This window comes from Tinamus guttatus, unplaced genomic scaffold (genome assembly GCF_059628265.1).
Source record: "Tinamus guttatus ecotype Peru unplaced genomic scaffold, ASM5962826v1 Tinamus_guttatus_pri_ptg000172l, whole genome shotgun sequence".
Lineage (NCBI taxonomy): Eukaryota > Metazoa > Chordata > Aves > Tinamiformes > Tinamidae > Tinamus > Tinamus guttatus.
In genome coordinates this window covers 3,930,019-3,954,135 of record NW_028288706.1, presented here as the reverse complement: position 1 = coordinate 3,954,135, position 24,117 = coordinate 3,930,019, and the positions used below count along the sequence as shown (strand labels likewise).

At 45.6% G+C, this 24,117-nt stretch overlaps 1 protein-coding gene across 3 annotated transcripts in view; it reads left to right on the top strand.

The window, feature by feature from the left end:
* Positions 1 to 3,169: 3,169 nt before the first annotated feature.
* XPO6 (exportin 6) overlaps positions 3,170 to 24,117 on the top strand; it is a 54,347-nt gene continuing 33,399 nt past the window's right edge. For 2 of the 3 annotated variants that reach the window (XM_010225409.2, XM_088523082.1), the window contains exons 1-2: positions 19,176 to 19,303; positions 22,354 to 22,551. In XM_010225409.2, the coding sequence (XP_010223711.2) occupies positions 19,277 to 19,303; positions 22,354 to 22,551 (225 nt within the window). In that variant the 5' untranslated portion in view covers positions 19,176 to 19,276. Of the gene's footprint in view, positions 3,293 to 17,848; positions 17,940 to 19,175; positions 19,304 to 22,353; positions 22,552 to 24,117 lie in introns of those variants that run through there. The other variant, XM_088523083.1, reaches the window with a different exon arrangement.

Genomic DNA, 24,117 nt, shown 5'->3' with positions numbered 1-24,117 from the left:
TCCCAGGGCTGTGGCCATGGGCATCTGCACGCAGGGCCTTGGGCCTACTGTATTTTGCAGGGCTCAGAAATTTGTTATTGCAAAGTCACTTACAAGACACAAGGAGTGGGGGTTTGCCATAAAAAAAAAAAAAGAAAAAAAAAAGAAAAGAAAGGGTAACGTTCCTCTGCATTCCCAAGTGGCTTTATAGCGCCCGTGCAACACAGCTTGACCCTTCTCTTCCAATCACTTAAGTAGAAGTGCAGTGAGATCCTCATTTATATGTTACACCTAGAATGAGTTACAGCTCATTCATCTCATAAAATGAGATGGAAACATATACCTTGCCGGATCTGAAGTGAAGTATAGACAGCTGCTTGATTGGAATGAAGACTTAGACTCGCCTTGGAGGCAAAATGCAAACTGCAAAATTTGAACAAAGCAATTAAGTGCAGTGAGAATTTGGATGCATGATTGAACAGGCTGGAGCCGAGGTTGGAGCTATGTGGGATAGTTTGATAAAATGGTTTCAAATCAAGATGCAATGCATTTGTGTGTGTGTTTATAATAAAGGTAATTAATGGACAAACCATGTGGTGAGGAACGATTTTCACACATTCTATTCCCCTGGCCTCTTAGGGCCACAGTATTTCCCTTCATCTGCTTCTTTATGCAGAAAGTTACCAAAAAAGAGCAAAACTTGGTGTTTTCTGCACTTGGAGCACTCACATGGGGGGCTGATTAGCGGGGTGTGGTCTGGATCCCATTTCCTCTCTCCTTAGGAAGCAGAAAATCAAGGGAATGGAGTTAGGGCCCCCAAGTTAGAGCATAAGGGCTGCAGTTAGTCAGTGTTTAGGGTGCTAGAATCTATTTTATTTAACAAATGGCTTTTCCAGCAATGGGGAGAGCCTGAAAAATGGGATGAAGGGTCTGGTTGCAGCAGCATTCCGTGGACACGCTCCTCCTCATTCCTCTGTCAGGGACACTGGTGGGAGTTGGAGTCCTGGTTTCTAGTTTCCTCCAGCATCAACAACTCAAATTGCCAGGTGAGACAGCATGAGACCTGTTATTTCAACAGCAGTGCGAGGCATGAGGAGGCTTTTCTGCCCTAGGGACAGAGGTTTTTAAACCAGGGCAACAGGGCAGCGGAGCTCAGAGCGTGCGCTCAGCCCAAAATCCTGTACTGAGAGGTACTACCTCCCTGGTGATCCTCCCAGCAGTGGGGATCATCAGCACAAACTCAGGGGCTGCTGTAGGACTGGGGTCTTGGGAAGGCCAGTTTGGTTCATTCAGAGCTTTCACGACCGCAGGCTGCCTGCAGAACGCAGGGCGGGAGGTCTGCTGCGCTCCGCAGCGCGTGCCCCAAAGCACATGTCAACAAACGACGTGTTAGAATAACAAACTGCCATAATCTTATTACCCTTTTAATGGTCACCATGGCAACCCAGCCTCTGGAAGTGCAGCTGTGATTCCTGGATGAAATCACTGAAATAAGGGGCAACTTGAGGCAATTCCAGCCTCGGTGAAGATCGCGTGCGAGCACAGCGTGCAGCTTGGCTCAGCTTGGTGGTTGGGAGGTTTTGGAGGTGACAGTTTGGCAGCGCCTATTCATGTCTCATGGGCAGCGGGGCCTGTCCCAGCTGCAAGCCCCAAGCCTCCCGCTGATGGGCTTCACCTTGGTGTAAATATCCTTTCTGGAGCCCTTCCCGACGCCACTGGAAACCTCGTTCTGCAGAGTGCTGGGAGGCACCTAAATTGGGTCACCCTGGAGCTCAGGACTGTGGCTCTTTCACACATGTGGGATTTATCTGTGTTTACCAAACAGGGAGATGCGGTGCAGAGCCAGGCAGCTGGTCCACCTGGCCTGGGGACAACCAGGCACAAACGGAGTGAATCCGGGAACAGGATCCACAGGCAAGGTGGCAGCCTGGGGGCTCGTGTTTGGCTTCAGAGAGGCCGGGATTAAAAGCATCAAAGCAGAAGGAAATCTACAGTGGAAAAACAGGGGCTGTTCCGTGGTAATCTTGGTAAGCCTTGCAGTTAGTTGCACTCCTGTGGAGGATTTATTTTTCTCTCTCTCTCCCATTTTGTTTAATCCTCTAATATAACCGTGAGCATCTGCAACATCCCTATGAGCACACAGCTCCCCTTCAGAGCCTGCTAAGCCACTGGTTTTAACGAGCTCCAGTAGCAGGAACGTGACTGCAGGAGCAGTAAGAGGTATTTTGACCTGTGTCGACTTCACTGGCTTCGGGCTCTGGCTGGTCCCAGCTCCTTGATTTGTTTGGAACGTCACAATTAAAGCTTCGATTTCCCTTTTACAACCCACCTGCCACTGAGGAGCTCTCCCTTATGTCTTCTCTCCAGAACACTTAAGCCATGAGAAAAGCGAGGGCTGTGCAGGCCCAGGCACAAACTGAAACTGTGGCCCTTGAGCAAGCCTGAGAGAGGCAGTTTTGGAGCTGCGCTCAGTTGCTGCTCAGCAGGACCTTCGAGGTGTAGGGGTTTGTATGGGGGTTGTGTGTGTGTTTTTCTCCCTTCACGCTTTTTTTTAACGAGTTTTGCGGGTCAGGAGCTCGCCCCGCGGGGAGGGACCCCAGGGCAGCGGCCGCGGGCGCGGGCCCAGACCCCGCCGTTGCCGGGCAACGCGCGCCCGCCCCACGTGGCCGGCGCCTAGCAACGGCGCCTCGCAGCCCCCGCTCGCTGTGGGCGTGGCCACGGCGAACCCCGCCCCTCTCGCGCGCCCCGCCCTCTTCCCTACCGCTCCCCGGCCCACGCGGGCAACTTCCTGCCAGGCGGGAAGCGCCGCTCCCCGCGCATGCGCGAGGCCCGCTCGCACCTTCCTGCGTGCGCCCCGCCCTCGCCGCGCCCTTCTCAGCCATGGCGGCGCGCGGCACGCGGCGCCTGACTGCGCGTGCGCCCCGCTTCAGCGCCCTCGCTCCCATTGGCCAGGGCGCAGCGGCCGCTTCCGGCGAGCGGGCGGGGTGGTTGGTGAGGGGCGGGGCAAAGGTGCCCGCCCGGTGCGAGGCGGGACGGGCTTGGCGGAGCTACCGGCCGCGCCGAGAGCAGCAGCAACCGCTGCCGCCGCTTCCCCTCTGCCGCTTCCTTCTCTTCCTGTCGCCCCGTGGTTCCCGTCCCCGCCGGCCAGCGCATACCCGCCTGCCCCGAGGCCAGGCCGCTCCGCGCGGCGCCCGGGGGCTGCGGCCAGCGGGGCTGCCCGGCGCATGGGCGAGGAGGGCCCGCCGCCGGCCGTGACATGAGCGCAGCGCGGCCCGCTGCTTAGAGCCGCCCCGCGGGAGCCGCCGCAGCCATGGTGAGTGAGCGAGAGCGGCGCCGCGGCCGGCCCTGGGGGCCCGCGGCCTGGCCCGGGCCTGCGGGGAGAGATGAACAGCCTCTGCCCCCGGGCTGCGGGAGCTCCCTGCGGCGCCGGCATCGAGGGGGTCCCTCCGGGGATGTCCTTGAGCGAGCCCCACTCCAGTGCTCGGTACTGAGCGGCCCTGGGCACTGCAGCCGCCCCTCGGCCCCGGCGCAGCCCTGTGGGGAGCTGCAGGACTCTGGGACGTGACGTGCTGTGATTGCCCCAACCTCTGCTCTTGGCGGGAGCAAGGAACATGTCCCTGGTGTGCCGCGAGCCTCCACAGTGAGGCCGGCTGCTGCAGGAACCCGTGTCACAGTACTGAGCGTCCACAGTGCTCTGCTAAATAACAAATATCTCCAGTTTTTCTTTCCTCGACCTACCTGGAGGGCATCTACGTGTGGACTCCTTAGGGCAAGGTGTGTTGGGTTGGCGCAAGCCTGTTGATCTAAAACAGCTTCCTTGCAGCTGGTTGGTAAGTAGAGAGGTACAGTCAGCAGCGCTGGATCTGCTCGTGGAGAGTGTTCCCTGCCCTGGTAGGGATTTCCTGCAGTCAGATAGGCTGTCCCTGGGTGAAAGAGTCGTTGGCCTAGTTTTCACCCGCTTTCCACTCTAAGCTGTGTTGGGCAATGAGAGGTCAGGCCTGCCAATCCTCTTCAGGAAACGGGGATCCCAACTCATAAGCAACAACCCTCTTACTAAGGAGACAGTGTGTGACTTGATGTGTTCCTGGTACTCTTGCACTGCGGCTTGTCTGCTGAAACTCTGCTCTTTGTAGCCCATGGAACTTGAGTTTCTTTAGGCCTTTTGTGATACTTTGGTAGTTCCTAGCATATCTGGTGGGATGGGGTGTGGCATCCTTGAAAAAATTGGGTTACTCACAAATATAGTTTTGCACACATTGTTTGAACAATTGGAGGGACCCATCTGCCTACACAGGATGGACTTGTGGCCTGTCTGCTAGAAGTTGTGGCTTTTTCTAAATTTTGCATCAGCAAAACCTAAGGGGGGAAGGAAAATCTTATTAGTGCCCCAATTCAATAAATTGAATAAATGTTATGGTTGAACTCTTAAGAATTTGATAAACTTCTTGAATGGAGGAAAGTATAACTATGCATGCAGAAAAAAGGTAATCAACTCCTGTGCTTCAAGGCATATATTGATGATTGCAAATGGCAAAAGGAATGATTAATTCTTCCTTTGCCCACAAATAAACATGCTCATTTGGCCTGATGAGATACAGCTTTTTCTTTTGAGTTCTTGAATTCTTGGTTCCCATGAAAGCCAAGCAGGGATAGGAACAGTGAGTGACAGTCATTGGGCTGTACTCTGTAGCCCTGGAATGCTTCACAGGGCTCATGGGCAGTATTTTCCTTTTGTTTTCATTTTCCTGAATTTTACAAATGGGCATATGCTTCCACTAATGCACCCTTCTTGCAGGAAACAGCTGGAAGAGTTGAGACTGAAGGTGAGATCCCAGGAGGCATAATGGAGATGTAAAATGCAATTAAACTTCTCTGTTAAAACATGGTTTTGAGGAAGACAATCCCATTAGCTGAAGTTGCAGTGGGTTGAAACTGAAGGGTGTAAACAATAGAACCATTGAGAGTTGGAGCTTTCTTCCTGAGCTGGGGAGGAATGATGAGAACGACCTATTGTAAAGGCAGCAGGGTAAGCTGCAGTGCGCTCAAAAATCCCCTCACAATGTCAGAAATTCCTGCAGTTCTAGTATGCTTTGATTCCACAATCTTTTACCACCATGGAAAAGCTGTTTAGTATCATAAGAACCTTGAATCCGTAAACAATCAGCCTCTTGCTCTTTGAGAAGTTAACAGTTCTTCAACAGCTCTACCAAAGTGAGCTTCATGCTTGTAAGATCGCCCGGGGCTGTTCTTGGGAGCTTGTGACACATCAGACTATAGTGTGAGTTGTGCATCTGGTAAACAATTTTTACACGGCATCCAGCTATTTTTTCATGAGTGGTGTGCATCAGTGTTGGCGATGTCTTGATATCTCTGTGGGGAGGTAAAAAGGTGGGTAGAATCTGTTTTTTACCAATGGAATTTTTTGAAGACAAGTTAACCTTTAAACTCAGAGTAAATAGCTCCATCCTACGTACTCGGATGGCACTCCTCAAACTTTTCTTTAGTAGCTGAAGAAGTATAATTAAAACTACTCAAGTTTTAGGATCCATTTGGTGATTTCTAGCAAAAAGCTTCAAAAGCTTCAAAATATGCAGCGTTCAGTCCTTGAGTACTTTTTAATTCATGAAAGATGGTTCATCTCTGAACTAGTAGGAGATAAGTTAGAAAACATGGGCTCTGCATTGCAGAGCTAATGCATTTTTCAATTCTTCTGTCTAGGATTTACAGCCCGCGGACTGAAAAGAGCAGCTTAGAGGTTTCTTCCAGGAAGTGCTATTTTCTTAGGTGTCTGTCCTTAAAGAAATCACACAAAGTCAGCCCTCTATTTGGAGGCCTGCAAGCAGATCTCTCAGGTATATTGGCTTTACATGCCTTGAAAGTGTGTCTTGTTTTGTATCACTGGGTCTCATAAGCACATAGCTAAGTAGAAAGCATTCGGCACGACTAGCAGCAAGGGCATCCAAAAAAACCTGCTTCTGTGTCCTGCGTGAAGCAAATATATCTGTAAAAATGGAGGTAGGCAAGGGGTGGAGTGTAGCTTGAGTCTTTTCCAAAGTTTTCCATGGCAGAATCCTGGCTTTTATGTTATAGCTGCCATAATTACCTTACAAATTACTTTGTAGCAGTAAAGAACTGTCATTTTTTATGCATTGAGGCTTCCTATGACAAAGGTTTGAGCCTTTCTTTTGCTAGGAAATAAGGTATGTCCAGTTTGCAGAATAGTTAGTCAGCTGTAGGTTATTCCTCTACTCTTTTCCTCTACTCTATTCCTCTACCCAGGAGATGGCTAAATTATCCAAACAGCTCGTGATTAATGTACGCGAGCATAGCGGGCCCTGGAGATGGGTTGAGGCTGATTCAGGTACCCCACAGACCCTCTTTTTTTTTGAGCTGTTTCTGAGACCTGCTGTAAAGATGGCAGGAAGGTTTGGGCTCTTGCAGCCCCCTGCATCTTGGCTGTCCCGTGGCGCTGGGGCCGCGTACGCGACGCTGTTGGGCTGCCGCCGCCTGGGCACGGAGCAGCTGAGCTGGGGGACATTTTGCTCTCCTCCTCGCCATGTCTTGTGATCGAGGTCCCTGTCACAGGCTCTGCCGTTGCCCTGGCAGGCAGGAAGTGCCGGTGCATGTCGGGATCGTCGCCGCTCGACGGGGACGTTCGCGGAGACGGAGTCAGAGCTGGGGCCGACCGTCCTCCTGCGGCGACTCTGCGCGTACTCCAGAATAGCCACCTAATGCACAGCATCAAAACTAGACTCTTGTGGTATAGCAGTCCCAGGTTCTGTCAGCTTCCTGTATATCCCCTAAAATACACAGTTTGAAAATAAAAGTAAACCTATTTTTGAAACCTTCTAACTCACTCTAGTGAATAGAGAATGGGAAGTTCTAGGCGCTAGCCTCAGTGCTAGCATCTAGCCTCCCTTTTTGGCCTTTCAGTTGCATAACTTTTTGTGCCCCCATGAGTATTATCTCCATTTTATTAAATTGTAAAATAACAGGTAAGGTTTAAAGCCAGTAAATGGTTTCATATATTTATTAGTATTGCAGTAAAGCTTCTTCATAACTGCAGAATATAGCACTGTGTGCTACACAGCCAAGGGACTGATTTTCTGCCTGAAGTGGCTGTGTATAAATAATAAACTTGTAGGTCAATTCTGGCAGAGTTACAGGAAAGGGGAATTACAGCCGAGCTGTAGTCGAAAACTGATGTTAAGTGTGGCCATTGAGGATATTTCTCCCATAATGAAAGCTGTTTCTCTGAAGAATACAGCTAACTTGGTGTATGCACATAATACCTTTCAATATCTATAACATTTATATCACATATGGGGTATTTCAAAGGTCTCAGTAACTAAATGTAGGGTGCATTGTCTCCAGCAAGACTAAAAGATATCAAGGCAAAATTGTTGAGCTCTAATTTGCATCAAGATCCACTAAACTATCTTGAAAAACCTCTTCCCACTAGTTGCTGTCGGTGGTAATCCACTGCTGGATGAGTGCTGGTTGCTGAGATTATTTTAGCAGAAGAGTATGAACACCTGGCACGTATAATGAAGTTCATGCAGGAACTCAGCACTGTGAAGAGAATGCTCGATACTTAAACGCTTTTAAGAATTGATATTCTGTTTGATTATTTTAATGCACATTGTTAGGTGTTGCCATTTGTCTCGTTAATAGCTTAAATGCAAGCTCAAGGACAAGGAGTTGCTATTAATTTTTTAACGGCTACAGGTATCTGAAAAATAAAAGATGAAGCTTTTACATGAATAGAATGGTAGAATAAAGCATCTTAAAATCCTGTCAGTAGATACTCTCTTCTATTTCTGTTTGGGTCCTTGCTGCCTTGGCCTCCTGTGTATCCCAGATGTTAATGTAAGTTTTCTACTTGAGAGGAAATTAAGTTCCTTACCAGGCTCATCTTGTTAAAATAAAAAGCTTAGACTGGCAGCTCTAATAATGCTTGCCAGTTCTGTTGGAAAGGTTTTGTCACTCCAATGCCACTGTAAACAGTAGCAGTTTGGTACAGGAAAAAGTGTATATGTGTATTTTTTCAGTATGCAAGTGCTATTGTCCAGGAAGCTGCTCATTCACCCCGGGAACTCGCTTCTCTGCAAGCACGTGGTGAGAAATTGGGAAGCTCCTCAGGCGAGAGGGTCTGTGCTCGTGAGCTTGGGAGCGGTGCAGATTTTCCTCGCTGAGCTTGGGCACAAGAGCAGGGGGATTCCACTGTGAGACAACTCTTTTCCAGTCTTTTTTTTTTTTTTTTTTTTTCTTTTTTTTTGTTTTGTTTTATTCTTATTTATAAGCAGACTAGAAAGTTTTCACTCGATCCATTTCCTTTTTTTTTTTTAAACCTTCTCTTCATTGATCACCCTCCCATAGGGATTGCAACTCTGGAGTTGCATTTCTTTTGCAGTTTTCCAGTGCTTTGCATTCATACTCCAAATTATTGTTTTATTTGCTATAGCATCTCCGAACTTGTGCCTGGGTCTGCAACTCAATGTCGTCTTTTTAGTAGCTTGATATAATATTTTATTAAAGCTTTAATTGCGAAGCGAATTTCTTTTCAAATGGGATTTTTATATTTTCTTTTTGAGAAAAGCGCCTGCATGACTGTTTTTGTACACTGGCCTGTTAGGAAGCCAGAGTCAGTGTTGAATACAAGGGACATGACCTTCTAGAAGAAAGGTGCTTTTTTTCCCTAGTGGGACATAACTTGGGAAATCCTGCCTTGTGCATGGTTTCTTCTCTACGAGGGATAGGAACGGTTCCTGATGGTCCTTTTCTTCTCGGTTGAGCGCAGTTTGTTTGGCTGAAGTTGGTTCAGAGGATGCATGGGCTGTGTGCTGGTAAACACCATGTTTAAAAGAAAGGGGTGAATCTAAGGAGAGTTTATATTTACAGTCCTGCAGGCAGTGAAGTATTTGAGAGCACATTTTTGAAAATCTGTTAATGCAGCTTGGACAGTTCAGTGCTGGTGGGCGAGTGTGCGAGGATTACAGCTTTTATCTCACTTATCTTGCTCTTTTCCATGCTTCTCTGTGGTCTAAGGACTTACTGTGCTGGGATACCCCATGTGGAAAAAAGTTTTGAGCATTTTGGTGCTTTATATTCCACATTGCTCACACATGCACATGCTATTTGGCAAAATATGGTGTCCTTGGAAAGTTTTCCAGGACTTCCTTTTTTAATCTATAAATGCAGTGGAAGTGCTCTCTCAAAATGAGCGTTAGACTGTCTGCATTTGCTTGGGCCAGCCCCGTCATCTTGCTCGTGCAAGCCGAGATTTGCTTGTGCACATAGAAAGAGTCCTTGGATAAAAATCACTTGACTCTTTTTGCAGCGTGACTCTTGTCTGAAGCTTCAGAGTGGCCCTTCCTGTGCTCCCGGCGCCTGACAAGGGAGAGGACAGGCCCGTCCGCCAGGATGCTGCAGGTTCACTTGAGGTGTGGTGCCTTTGGGGAAGCTGCACAGGGAGGATGTGAGGTGATGGGACAGACCATAGCGCTAGGATTGCTAAAGTGTCCATGAATTTCTTGGCTGCGCCGGAAGATTTGGAGTTGCTCATGTCCACTAGGAGAGAGCCAGAGCGAGCTTGTGGCCTGTGAGCATCTGTCAATCAGCTGGTGCACAGCTGACCACTTGTGGCAGACTTTTGACTTTATTCATGGTCTGTTCATCTGGAAAACATATGTTGGCTTTACAGTTTGTTTTCTTTTTCTGATTGATAAAGTTGCATTCTGGATGGTGGCTTAAAAATTGGTGAATGGCCACCTATCACTGTCTGAACCAGATGTCCCCTGAGCAGTATCAGTCTGTAGTCAAATAACTGAATTTAAGTGAATTTGGATCTAGTCCGAAAAGCAAGTCAAAAATCCATTCTTGTACTATGGCAATACAGTCTTATGATGCAGAATATGGATCTTGGTAGCCTGTGTTGGAGACCTCTGCTCGTTCCGCCGGTCTCTGCTGCACTTGTGGCAACTGCTTGTTTGGGGAAATAGCACGTCGCTGAGCTAAACCGCAGTAAATCAATCGGCAAGTCAGCGGCACGTGACGGGCCGGCGCTGCCGGGGCCGCGCGCGCCGTCCCCGGGGCTGCTCCGGGGTCCTTCTCAGCACGAGCAGGACTTGCGCCTTATGGTTGGTTTGTTTTTTAAGTAAAAAGATCTTGCTCTGTTCACGCCATCTTGCTATAATTCTTTTATTAACGTTGTCTGCCGCATCTGGTGGGATTCTGAAAGATTTTGAGATTTTGTATCTTGTGAATTTTGATGCGATATGGTCACTGTGTTTTCACAGAATTACTATCTCATTTGAACACGTAAGCAAGTGTGAAATGGTCCGTGGAGGGGGACCACTTCTCAGAAGTGTCTGGTGGGGTTAGATCAATATCGATGTAGGTAGAATCTAACCCAGACACTTGAGCCTGTTTGTTAAAATTCAGCCCTGGTTAGCCAAACCTGCCTGCACAAACATGATTCCACAGGTATTCTGAAAGCTGCTTGCTGGCACGTGTAGTGATCCGTGTTTGCAAGGAAAATGGGCTCCTTACTCCATTGCAGAAATCAAGTTCTCTCTGTTGACTCTCTGTAGCACATTCTATGCAGCAGTGTTCAGTCTGTGGTCATTTTTAGGCCTTAGTGGATGTTTAAGTGAAATATATTGCTTCTGGGATGTCCCAGAATCTGGGAAACCCCAGTGCAGCCTGAGATTTCTAAAATGACGAGTGGATGCAGGGGGAGGGCCCTTGAGGAGCTCCTGTGCTGCTCACCTGCTTGGTCAGGGCAGAGGTGACTGCACAAGTGCACTCGACTTGCTGGGCCCCTCCGTAAGTTTATTTGAGATAGAGCAATAGTTCATGACTTCTAGGGTAGACTCTTTAACTTGAATTATGGTGTAACATAAATAAGTTTGCAAAATGGGTGTCTAATTGCTGAAGCTGTGGTTGTTAAAACGAAAGAAATGACCAGATAGTATTCTGCATCCAGAAAATCTCTCTTGCGGTAGCACTAGGCGCCTCAACTGCTCTCACAGCACAGAACGAAGCTTAGTCTAGTTTCAGTTCATTAAACCACAAAAACATGTCTGAAATGTGACACGGAAATTGCGAGTAAAGCCTGAGCATGCTTGATATCATCAGCAATACGCTGCACGGAGCACACGCGTTACCGGCTCTCTGCACTGTTTCCTATGTGAAGATTTCTGCTTCAACCTCCGTTATATTGTGCTGCTAAGGAGAAAAGTTTGTAATGCCAGGCTGCAAGCCGCTTGGAAAATAGTTAGAGTAATAAGCACTCCTGCCTTTGACCGCCTTGGGGAGGGTGCGTGCCTCTTTTCTAGAGGATGCATTGGGTGTTTTTTTTTTTTACCTATGCTTGTTTAAACAGCCCCAAATTGTGCTTTTGCTGCTAAAGTAATACCGTCCTTCAGTTCTTCGGTGGCTTCGTTGCATCTAGTGAACGGGAGCCGCTTCGAGGAGTCACTGAAGTAGCGATAATCTCTGGGCTTTGCTGGCAACCCCAAAAAGGGACTCTGCGCCCCAGACGAGCAGGCTTGAAGTGACCCACATCTTCTGCGAGTGTAGTTACTGCCTGAGGTGTTTGCTGGGGTGTCATCCCGGGGCTTGGCAGGAAGGATCTCCGTGAGGCGTCCTGCTGATTCTTAAAGTAAATAGTATTTATGGTATGTGAGTACACATACATGCATGCGCATTAGGTATGTGTATAATTAAATTAGTCTCAATTGAATGTCCTTGAAAATGATCTACAGCACTGTAAAACAATTGTAAAATCCAATACGGAAGAAAATACAGCCATTAAGCTGTAATAGCTTGGGAGCTTTTGTGTGTAATTTATATTATTAAGTAACTGCACAAAACTGGAAGCAGAAGTTTCCGAGGTGGAGAAGGAGGGGGCAGTATAATTTGGGGAGCCAAAGTAGGGTGATGTTATTTTGTATGAGCAATTGCTTTATTACTGTTGTTATTCCCTATGCACTGGCTCGCTGGTAGCTTTATAGAAATTTCCTGCTGGGAGCACTTGAGCAGTGGGCAGTAGTCCTGCATTTGGTGTTCTCCCGCAGAGCCCTTTTGCTGGGAATAGTCGCCCCTGTGACAAGTACAAGCTGGAGCTGCCGCTTGCTGCAGTGGGGCTGGGTAGGACGTGATAAGATCCCAACCTTGATAAGCAGGAGGAGGCTGCGCTGCGAAGGGCTCCGCGCATCTTGCAGCGTTGGTGGCAGGAGATCTGGGGCTGGGAAGGGAAGCTAGAAGGCGGCTCAAGAAAATTAGGAGGCCGGGGTGATGCTGTGCTGGTTGGAGATGTACATTTCATACGGATTTACAGTGTAAGGAGGCTTTATGTGCTGGTAGCTGTTAGCGAGGATGTCTTCAGCGTGAAAAGTGTTCACTGGCATCTTTCACCAGCGCAGGTATTGAAGGCAGGATGGAACAGGAGTGGGTGTCTGAATTCAAAATGCAACAGGGTACAGAGGTGATGAGTAACAGCTCCTTACTGGGAACCCTCCTGCTCAAATAGAGAGGTTGCAGTGCTGCCTGTGCGCATGGGGTTACCTTCATTTGTCTCCCTTATATCTATCTCCAAGTATCTTTAAAAGAAAAAGTCAGCAACAGACAAAATCCACCCCCTTACAGTTATCATCAGCACGAGATGCCGTTTTTAGAGCATCATTTGTGTGATCAATACTCTCTCTGAACTGCTAATAGCAAACTGTAAAAGGTTAACAGCTTGTGTTTTTATGGAAAGCCATTAGAGAAAAGCTTTCCTCCAAGAGAAAGACTCACTTTCTTTTTAAAAGCATTTATTTATGAAAGCAAAACCTGATTGAATCTCTCCTTCCAATGAAACTGTTTTAGAATTGTCTCATACTTATGACAGTCCTAGTTTGTAGCTTTGACCTTTAGAGGATGTAAAATGACGGAAGAAGATGGCAAATAAACTCAGAGAGCTCTTGTGATTAAAATTTTGATTGCTTTATAAAGCACTCCTGTATTTTCCAGAACAGCCATATTCTTAATGGGGAGCAGGGTATCATCTTGGGTCTTATGCAAGCTAAAATTAGTCATGTGCTTTCTATTAAAGCAAACGTACAATGTCTAAATTGCCATCTAAAAAAACCCTTGTTGAGTTAATGCAGCCCCAAGCATTTATTTATAACCTATATGCTGTCATGTTTATTCTTTACAGTAAACATATTATACTGTTTTTACTTGGTTATTCTTCAGAAGCGGGTGAGTAACTCATCCCAGCTGAATGTTTTAGTCATAAGGCTACAGACTAAAATTGTTAAGAGTTTGGTTTTTGGTAGAGCGAAAAAGGCTTCTTCTGAAGAAGACGACTTCTGAAGAAGGCTTCTTCAGGCCTTCTGAGAGAGCGTGAGTTAGAGTTTAAACATACTAAGATCCCATAGCTTTTTAAATGTCTATATATTTTTATAACATTATATAATTATATCATCTAATAGTATCTATAATTATATAATGTAACAATATATTAACCGAAGTCAGGTGATGGTTCTCGTGCCTTAAAATATAATTGAATGAAAGCCAAGGATTCCGCTGATATCCAGGCTTTGTAAATACCCTTTTCGATACTCTAATGGATGGAGGATGTTTCTGAATGTGCAATTACCTGGTAGCAAATTCTAATAATTTCTCTCCATCAGGTAGCTGATCACCTCAGCTGTGGCTGGCGCTTTCCTGGCCGCACCGAATGGGTTCTGAGGCTTGGGAGCTCAGAAATGCATGACATCAGTGGGCACCTGCACACCTCTCGCTTGATGACTGTTATGAAATACCTTCAGAAAGGTTCATGAGACAAAAATGGGGATGGTGAGGAAGTAGAGGGGTGTAGAGACTGAGGCCTGCGCTGTCTCCCACCCTTGCCTGTGGGCAATCACCGCAGTTCCAAAGAAAAGCTGATGTGCGACACAGCTGGCATCTCCTGGCACTTTCAAGGGGACTGGCCCCGCACCCTCCTCCAGGCTGTTCTTTTGTTTTTGTTATCTGCGTCCATTTAGGAGTCATTCAGCTTCGGGAGGAGTCCGAATAGTTCCTGAGCTGGCACAGAGGGAGGCCATGGGAAGGCAGCTGGGGCTGGGGCGCCTCCCTCCTCAGGTGGCAATGGAGGTGCTGAGTTGCCTTTTGAATTTCTCCCCAGTAGCTATTTGCAGGGTGTAGCAGGAGCTGTTACCTCCACATCTGTGGGGAGGATCAACTGCCACACATCTCTTGCTATCTTGAAAACAGTCTCAAGGATCCAGTCTGGGTGTCCTAATGGAATATAGTGATCTGCAGCTATCAGTGCCTTTGCATTTCAGTTCGTTTTCTCTCAGATATTCACTAACTTATTTTCTGCAAACCAGGTTGTGACCAGTTGTGACATCCTTGGCTGGAGGTTTTGCTGAATCTCGCAGCTAAAATCCTTTTGTGTGGCAGGCTCATGGTGTTAGCTCCCTCATCACACCTAGGAAACTTGAAGCAGTGGAGTAGTGTAGGTTGTGATATGGCGAATTTCATGTGGGTTGTTTTCAGTGAATTGTGAAGCTTTTCATGGTAGAAAGCTCACTACTGCTCTGAAAACTGGTTTCATATAAAGCATGTATTATTTTTCCTCAGATGGTTGTGGAAGAGAGCAAATGTCATTCCTTGAAAGCCTTCTCTGGCCTTAAATACACGGTGGGAGGAGGAGGGATTTTATGATCTGTGAAAATTGGGTGGGAAGTATTTCCACCTTAATAATGTTTCACAAAGCCTTATGAAGATGAGGCGAACTGCCAGGCCTCACCTAGAAAATCTGCAGCATATTTTGGTAGTGATGGTCCAGGATTCATGACTTGCTGTGACAATATCTATAGTGAAATTTGTTCTTGGTGCTTGCCAGGCAGTGCCCAGATTTGCTGCTAGTGGTGCAGGGATGGTCGTTAGCTTTCAGTTTTGCTCAGTGAAAACAAACAAATTGCCTTTTTTTTTTTTTTCCCCTGCCCCTGCCCAAAGAGGGTGGCGGGAAGCGGCATTTGCTTTTCTTCAGTGTGTTCCCACTGCAGAGCTGTGGGTAACTTCTGCTGGCCTGAACACTGCCAGTTCATTTGCTCAGGCCCGTATGATCCTTTCGTCTTCCTTTATCCCTTTCTTCAATGCAGGTTCCTAGAAGAAAGAAAACTCCATGTTGAAAGTAAATAACAATACTGAGGAGCAGGAAATACTGAAGACAGGTGCTGCTTCTGTTGTGGTCTCGCTATAGCTAATCCACTTCTGGAGTGACTAAGTGTGTGGGGAGCTTCCCCAGCAGGTCCTCCTGTCATGAGGACCCTGTTATCAGTCTCTGAAAGGTGGGCAGTTCCAGCAGGCTTTGGAAATGGTGGACTCGAGGAATGCCCAGAGGCATTAGCGAATGCAGAATGTTCCTTTCTCCCTTTTAAGTGGAGCCGGGAGCCAGAACTGGGCGGCCGTGGCGAGGGCCCTGGGGAGCGCCCGAGCGAGCGGCGCTCCTGTTTGCAGAGCCGCTGCCGAGCAGGGTGCTGATTGCTCCAGACAACTGGGGCTGCTCCACCTTCCCTTGGCAGCGCCTCCGCAACAGCAGCGAGAAGGCAAATAGGAGAGTAAAGCAATCTCCGAGGTCACGCTGCTTCCTTCTGCCCCAGGTCGGTCCTGGAATCTGGCCAGCTTCAGAGCATGTAGCCCTTTTTCCGTGAAATTCTGTTTGGAGATGACTGTTAAATATCAGGTGATTCTTTAAATTATTATTATTTTTTTCTCAACTCATCCCTGCCTCTGGCCCAAAGGGAAAGTTAGTGGTAGTACAGCTCCAAAGTTAGACCAAGTAATACAGAGCAAGCATCTGTCTAGAAGAATAGCATACCCTCTCCTACGTGGTGACTGGACGTGGAGTTGTCATGCGGTGCAACTGTCACATCACAGCTAAAATGGGCCCCTGGCAACCAAACTGTAACACTGGCTTTGTGTGTCCTTTGACTCTTTTAATACTGTGATGATGATATTTTATATAAAAGATATTAAGTGGGTTCTTAAGAAGGGGCTCTTAAGCAATGTCATCTTCAAAACCTCACTGCCAAGACATTTTAAAGTCCATGGAGATATGTTAGGTGTCAATATTTCTGAGAACTCTGCAACGTACTTCCAAAAGTAGGCTTCTAGATCTTGCTTAAAAAAAAAGACTTGTACATAGAAATCTTGACTTTTCTTGGCTACTTTTCCTAAAGAAGTGTTGAATATGCTGAAACAATCAATTTGCAGCAATGCTGGGTGAAGAGCTAGCAGAGCCTTGTGGCTGAGGCAGTCGGGGTTGGTGGCGGAGGGGGACACGAGGAACACTGCCCTGGTTCGAGGAATGCGGCTTCGTCACGTCCGTGTGGCCCAAGCTGGCAATGGGAGGTTTGGCACCTAAAACTGCCCGTGGGACTCGTTCTGCTGCTGAGCCGCAAAGAACTGAATTGCAGGGAATTACTAAAACATGGGATTTGTATGTCCACTTCTAACTGGAAACAAGCAGGCCAGGAAGGAATTTGCAAGGATGTGCACATCCAAGAAAGAAATGTGCAGGAATGGTTATGTGGCTATAGCCTAATATCATTTAAGGGTTCCACTTAATTAAAATCTTTAAGGTGAGACTTATGCACAGTGTTGCAGTTACCTAGCAAGTGCTGGCTGGCAGAAGGAAGAAACTGTTTAGTATTTGGAAGGGTCACGTTGAAGGTCAGGCTTCCAGTGCAGAGACAGTTTTCAAGGAAGCACGTGTAAATGGATTAAAGAAGTGATAATGGGCGTTTAATCTTGCTTAAGATGACAAGGCTTTGATTTGATTGGAGCTTATTGTAAGTTATCTCCTACTAAGAGGATGTTTTTCGCTAAAATGCTCCTTTAATTTCTAGAGCACATCTTTTCCATTTGTTTGTTTTTAAATGAGAGGAAAGGTGAGATGAAGCGCAGTGTTATTTCCCTAAGTAATTGAAAATGCACAATGTCCTGCTGAGCATCCATTGCCACTTGCTAGGAGAACAGAGCTGAATTAATTTTCTTGTGCTGTTGTATTGAGTTCTGGGTTCTCCTGGGGTGTTAACCTAATGTCAGACTGCTCCTTGGCTCTGGTGCTTGAGGAAACCCAGTGCTGTATTTGGGAACAGAAACCAGTGGTAGAGGCACATGCTGTTTCTGCAAAGTCGTCGTGTTTGCAATTCTCTCCGCAACTGGCCTCTTCCAAGAGCACTGCCTGTCAAGGCTTTTGTTTCTTTTTTCATTTGTTGTTTGAGGAAAATGTTCCAGTTCTCTTTTAATGCATTGCTTTGCTTCCGTGCAGAAAAAGATTTGGTCTTGGAAACTGATGTGTTTATTATTGATAGCTTATTATTTGATAGTTTATTGATTGTTATTGATAGTTTATTACTGATGAGTTGAAAACGTTAAAAGAAGTCAAACAATGGGATACTCATATATCACTTTCCAAAAATCTGCATCTTCCCTATCTTTCAAGCTGCTTCTTCCTGAGCACTGTCAGTGGCAGCCTGGCTGGCCTGGCTCCGGCTCATAGAAGGTGTCCAACTCCCACTCTTCAGGCTCACGGGAATGGAAGGAAACAACTCTGAACAAATGGACTCTAAAAATCACATTCGAAGCTTTCATTTGAGCAAATCTTGTTGCTACTTGACTCCATTCTGCAGTTTAAATTCCAAATTATACTTTGCCCTCTACCCGGACTCCAGACTTTCACTTGCACGACATACTTGATGTTGGCTTCCAAGTGCTTTGCCTTATGGAGAAGTCACCTACACTTTAAATCGAAGGCAAGTCGGAGCATAATCTAGCTTTAACTTTTGCCTTTAAATGTTGTTTTCAGGCATCCGAAGAGGCCTCGCTACGGGCTTTGGAGAGTCTAATGACAGAGTTTTTCCACAATTGCACAACAAATGAACGGAAACGTGAGATAGGTGAGTTCATACCATTTTTAATGAGTACTCGCATTCTCTTTCTGCTGTTTGCATGCGTCAGCAGAGGTAAGTTGGTTGTCTTGTTAAACAAAAGTGATGGATGAAAGTACTCTACTTGATATGGAAATGGCATCTTAGCTCTCTTGCATATGATCTTGAAGAATGGGAGAATTCCTCATGAACATTTGTTGCATAAGCTGGGTTTTGGAGACCTTGGAAAAGTCCCATCGATAACGTGTCAGTGGTTGTCTGCTCTTGCGGGCATGGAAAAGCACTGTCTTTCCCCAGAGTAATAACTTGGCTATTGTATGAAAAGGGTATTAGTTTTTCTCTGCCATGCACTGTTGGGTTGCATGTCTTGAGAGAGCTTTGCTTTCTGCCTAGAGATGAAGCATATACTTCAGATTCTTCGTAAGTTTAAGAAGGGGAAGCAGAAGAATGTGTCCTACTTAGGGTGCAATTACAAGTGGAAAAAAATAGTGAGGTTGTGTTTTGGTTGGCCTTGTTAATTGTGTTCTTGTGAAAACTGGCAGAGCTTTTACAGGTGCTCTAGATTAGCTTCCTGCATCTGTGGTTAATGGGCATTAATAGGCAAATAATCTGACTGTTTGCTTTTCCTCTCACACTTCTGCCATCTCTAACTTGGGTACCAGAAATATCAGTGTGAAAGACATTTCTTCATGTTTTGTACATAGTCACCTGTCATGAGATGATCAAATCCCATATCTGCTTTCTGAATGTTCAGAGAAATCTTTGTTATACTGACCTACAATAAAATTAAATGCTCTTGAAGCAATCACATTCCATCAATAATGCTTTGATGCTGTGTGAAGTCCTTGCAGTCTTTCACTGTGACCTAGTGTTCTTACCTTTTGTCTTTTATAGGTAAAATTTATAGGTAAATTTTACCTGTTTAAAATAGGTAAAAAGTTTAGTAATATTGCCTATTGCTCAAGTTGTGTGCTTTTTCTTGTCATAATTTAGTATTTTGTATGCAACTTGTATTTTAGTATTAAGCTATTAGTTTGGTGTAGTACTGATGTCAAAACTGTATTTTCTGAAGTGACATGTTCATTTTGTTTTGATGGAAGCCTGTGGTTAGGTTGTTTTAATACTTCTGAGCATGATTGTTCCAGGTTGTGTGGCCTTCTGAAAATGGGTATCTTCCATGTTCAGTGTGCTATGTGTATGATGTCTTTGATCTGTTTACAGCTTATGTGTTTTAATACTTTGTTTTATTTTTTTTTTAAGAGGAGCTTTTAAATAACTTCGCCCAGCAGATAGGAGCCTGGAGATTCTGCCTCTATTTCCTGTCAAGTACGAGGAACGACTACGTAATGATGTACAGCTTGACTGTGTTTGAGGTAAGGTGTATACTGCTGTCTGCTTAGTGCCTTTTCCATGTCTGATGCAATTTTTAGTTGGCAATCGATTGTATTTTTAAATGTTTGTCCAAAACAGTAATCCTAATAAGTGCAGTGATAAAGCTTGTTTTTATTGCCGTCTCCTAAAGGGATTATTTAATGGCTGATTTAAGGTAGGAGAATATGAGTCTTTGCACACAAATTGAAGAATTGCTTTCCTGGCATCTCTAAGTACAAATTACCTACAATTTCAGAGGCTGCTCAAGTTTTCTTTACAATGCTTTTAGGAGTATTCTTGGCTTGATACTTTTTCAGGGTCAGAAATGAATGCATGGTTATCTACCACTAGCTATTGCAAGCTGTAGTGCTAAGAGGAAGGCAGTTGCTGTTGTTTTTTTCTGACATTAGCAGTTGTGGTTGATGCTCATTTGAACTACATCCAGCAGGTTTAAATGCTAGTTGTTGAGGAGAGGCTGCTTTTAGACCACATCCCACTTCTCACCTATTTATAAAGAAGAACAAAGCTATGGTTAGAAGCCTGAATGTTGACTCTTTGCATAACTCTTTGACGAAACAAATGTGTTTTGTGAACAGTTCAGTTTGCTGAACAGGTTTCTCAGGGAATAGTGCAGAGCCTTACACTAATGAAGCACAAAGCTCTGCTCTGGGATGTGGTCAGTGCCATGCCCTGCCTTGGTCCCTTTGTGGTCTTTTTTTGTATTGGACTCTTGACTGGGTTGGCAAAAAATACACAAAAATGATACAGAACTTTGTTCCCTTCTGTGGTGAAGGATGTTACACAGTAGCAGCTTGCAGCAATTAGAGCATTTTTCATGAGGAGGAAAACAAGTTTGACTGACCTCTGCTCCTGTGGAAGGAGTGAGGGGAGAAAAATGCCAAAAAAAAATTGTGCCCAGGAGTAAGCAGAACAAAGAAATCACTGTCCAAGTGTAAACTGAGGGAAATGAGCCCATGGCTTAGCTGAGAGATCAGAATCTCCCAACTGAGAATCTGGAATTTCTGAATTTAACTATTGTCATGCTGCCTGATCAGATGCGTTCCACTTGAATTTGTCCCTGGAGAATCTGTATGAACACAAGAACACAAGGATTGTCCTCAAAACCTCCTGAGAACATTCTATTTTCTAGAATGTCAAAAAAGCAACATCAGATCCTCATGTCTTCCAGGCCAGATGAACAATTTTTTTTATCTTGCTTGGAGGGTTTTTTTGTTAAGGCTTTCCCCCCCCCCCCGCCAAAGTATTAGTATTAATGAGTCCAGAAAGCTGTGACTCCGAAGTCAGGAGTAGGTCAATTCTGTGGGCATTAAGCATGAATATTAATGCTGAAGAACCCCCTTGTTTTTACTGGTGCTTCTGAGATCTTGTTCCGGACTCCGAGTGAGAAACTCCTGTTCGCTTGGTCTTGCTCATTAAAACAAAGTTGTTGGTTTTAAGCAGTGCTTCTAGGAAGTATTTTCTCTGCCCCTAAAACAAAAAGCAACTTCGTTGAGGCACTTCATTTATAAATATCAGTGAAGCCTCTATCCTATGAATTGCACTTGTTTGTACCGTAATTGCAGCCTACCATTTTCTTCAGCAAAGCACTTCACTGCACAGGATTTCTTCGCTTCAAATTTCCAAATGATTTGCCTGCAAATGGGTACAGATTCTGTCTCAGTAGCAGGCCTCCTGAATAAGTCATCCTGAGAGGCTCAGCTGCTAATGCTCCAGAGGCCTTAAATGGGATTGTAGCATTGCAGGAAAGTAATTTTCCAACTTTGCCTTCTTATGGATATTGTCCATTTTAAAGTGGGATAAAAGCTTTCTGTTAAAGCTTTTTGTTATCTGATCACTGTGATGTTCTTGTACCGTGAGGTGACCTCCCAGCTTGGACCTTCAGGAGACCTTTTTTGCATCAGGTTCACTCAAAGCAGAACTTGCTTCCCCTTTGATTCTGCCTTGTTCCGGTTATGCTTCCCCCTTTCAAAGGGTTCTGGGTTAAAAGATAGCGAGAAGGTTTTATTTTGTATGTATGTAAATATGTTCTGTGTGACCTGGAAGTGGCTGAATTGCTGCATGCCACTTGCTGTCACTTGCCAGCGGATCAGAACGCTGCTGTGTTCAAGACTGCACTGGTAGCAGTTCTTGGCACAGTGAAGCACATCTCTCATGAAACTGTTTAATGTTGGAGGCATCCTACAAATCTGTCCTTGTGCCTTTTCTTGTTGGTGGTGGAGCTTGTCCCTGTCCACTGCATGCTGTGAGTGCTGAGTTTGGCTCAGCAGCTTGAGATGCTGCTGTCCCAGTTGCCCAAATACCCCATTTGGTAGCAGCAAAGCTTATTCCAAGTTACAGTTAGTGGTGTGAGGCTTGTTCCTTCTCTTCAGCTGCTCTTGCTCTGTGGTAGCTTTTATTAGCTTAAGCAGCCTGTAAGGTGAGTTTATGCAAAGGTGTCAAACTGTAGCCAGCTGCGCAGCAGCCGCACTCTTATATTTCAGCTCTTTGCCCAGTGAAGCTGTTAGGGACACAGTGTCTATTTGAAGTCTTCTACAAGGGAATAGTTTTCTGTTTAAGCTGCTAATATCTGCTAATTTCTGTATCCTGCAGGCCTGATTTTAGGAGCAGAGATAGCTGAACTAGCTCAAATGTAGATGCTTGTTTGAAGTTGTTGTGCGTGGTCAGGAGAAGCGTGGGTAGATGCTTGGCTTCGAAGGCTGTAGCCTTGTCCCTGCCTGGGGGTTGTGGCAGGCAGCACCCGGGCATGGGGTGTGATTGAGCAGCACATGCTTCTCTGTCCCTGCCTTACAATGACAATAGTACTTGTTTAGCTTTCAGTCTTGCTAATTGTGGCTGTTTTCTGTATTTGCTTTGAGGTAACTTTTTGCCTAAGAAGCTATGATGAAATGTACTAGGATACTTTTTCTGCAGGATACCAGATATCTCTGGGTTAAGGTTGCCCTATTCAGACACTTAACTGCTCAACTTCATTGAAACATTTCATTTTGGCACTTCTGATGTGCTTATTTGGGAGGCCTGTTTCTTTTTCCAGAACCTAATCAATAAGATGTGGCTTGGGGTCCCATCACAAGACAAAATGGAGATCCGCAGCTGCCTGCCCAAGCTGCTTCTAGCTCACCACAAAACTCTGCCTTACTTCATCAGGAATAAACTCTGCAAAGTCATTGTGGATATTGGCCGACAAGACTGGCCGATGTTCTATCATGACTTCTTCACTAACATCCTGCAGGTAAGAATCTATCTTTGGAAAATATGCTGATGTTTATAAAAGAAAAAAATAGATTAATTCGTGGAGAGACATTATATTGTTTCCTTGAATAGTGACTTCCCTTGATAAGGTTAAATAAGAAACAATTATATGAAGAATGAAGAAATTTCTAATTCTTCTTCTTTTTTTGAATAACTCTTATAGCTTCTTGCACTTTTTTTCTCTCTCCCTAACAGCAATCTGATATTAAAAGGAGTCACTTTCTGACATTTAGGGGCATTTGATTGTTTCTTGATGCTATACTGACTGCTGGAAAAAAAAGCAGCTGCCTCGGTGGCAGATCTGCGAATGCTCCTCTGCTGGGCGAGCAGTGCAGAGCGTTGTATGGCCAATATGCTACATGAGCTGACAGATGAGCTCTCCTGAGTGTTGCTGCAGCAGCCTCAGTAAATCAGAGCGGACTGCGCCTCGGTGCCAGTTCTCTGCCACACACGATCAGCAGAAGGGAACGTGTGCTCTAGAGGTTAACTGCATACTCGAACACTGGGCTAGACGCTGAGGACATGAGTTCCTTTGTGCCAACCTGTTGCCAGGGCAAAGTGCTGCAAACTACTGCATCGAGTTTTGCCAGCAAATGTCTCAGCATCTCCTGTTTTAGTTACAACCGGAGTCTGGGATATGTCCGTGAGATGAATTGAAGTCTACCAGGAATGCTGAGCAGCAGCTTTACCGTGCAGTTGGACGTCTAGGTGTGAGTAGCATTTCCCCAAGGCTTCCTGGATGCTTTGCAGCTCACGTGGACCTGCGGTGTCCCAGCGATGCTGCTGCCAATTCCTAATCCAGTTAGCTTAAAGTTGGCTTGGATGTATTTATACAATGCTAAAGGCATAGGCATGACTCAAGTCTTGGCCTACCCTGCTTTCTGTGAACCTGAACAAAGACTCAAGAAGTTTATAAGTCTTCCTGATTGTAATTAGAAATTCCTGGTTCGCCTTCTGTTACTCAGGTAACAGTTTATGCAGGTGAAGATCTCTCGGCATTTTAGCCTTGAATTCAAGATACCTTCTTGAACAAACCATGTTCACATACTATTTTTTGACAGAGGAGCAATAATGCACAAGTATCAACTGCACTTTGAGATTTTAATATATAGATGTAATTGTTGAAAATGTGTAGGGTATAGGTTATTTCAAGGAATAAAAAAAAAAGTCAGTAAAACCCTGGATGGATCACTATTGGATGGCTCTCAGGAAGTTTCTGAATCTTCTGTTGGAGATTTTTTTCACCTAATTTTAATGGCTAAAATTATGTTAAAAGACTTTGGCACCCGATGCTGTAAAGTCCTGAACCAAATGCTGGTGGGGATTTTTAAGGAGATTCTCACAGGAAGATGGGAGTATGTGTGTGACAGTCACGGGTGCCAGTGCCTCTGGTTTGAACAGGGCTGGTCCGTGATCCAGCATCTTCAGTGTGAAGCTGAAGTGGATTGGTGCAGCCCGGGCCGAGCTCTCAGCTCGCTGCCCTCGCCAGGGCTGCCCTCCTGCTTTTTTGGAGTCCTGCGTTTCCAGTTCTCTTTAAACTGTTCAT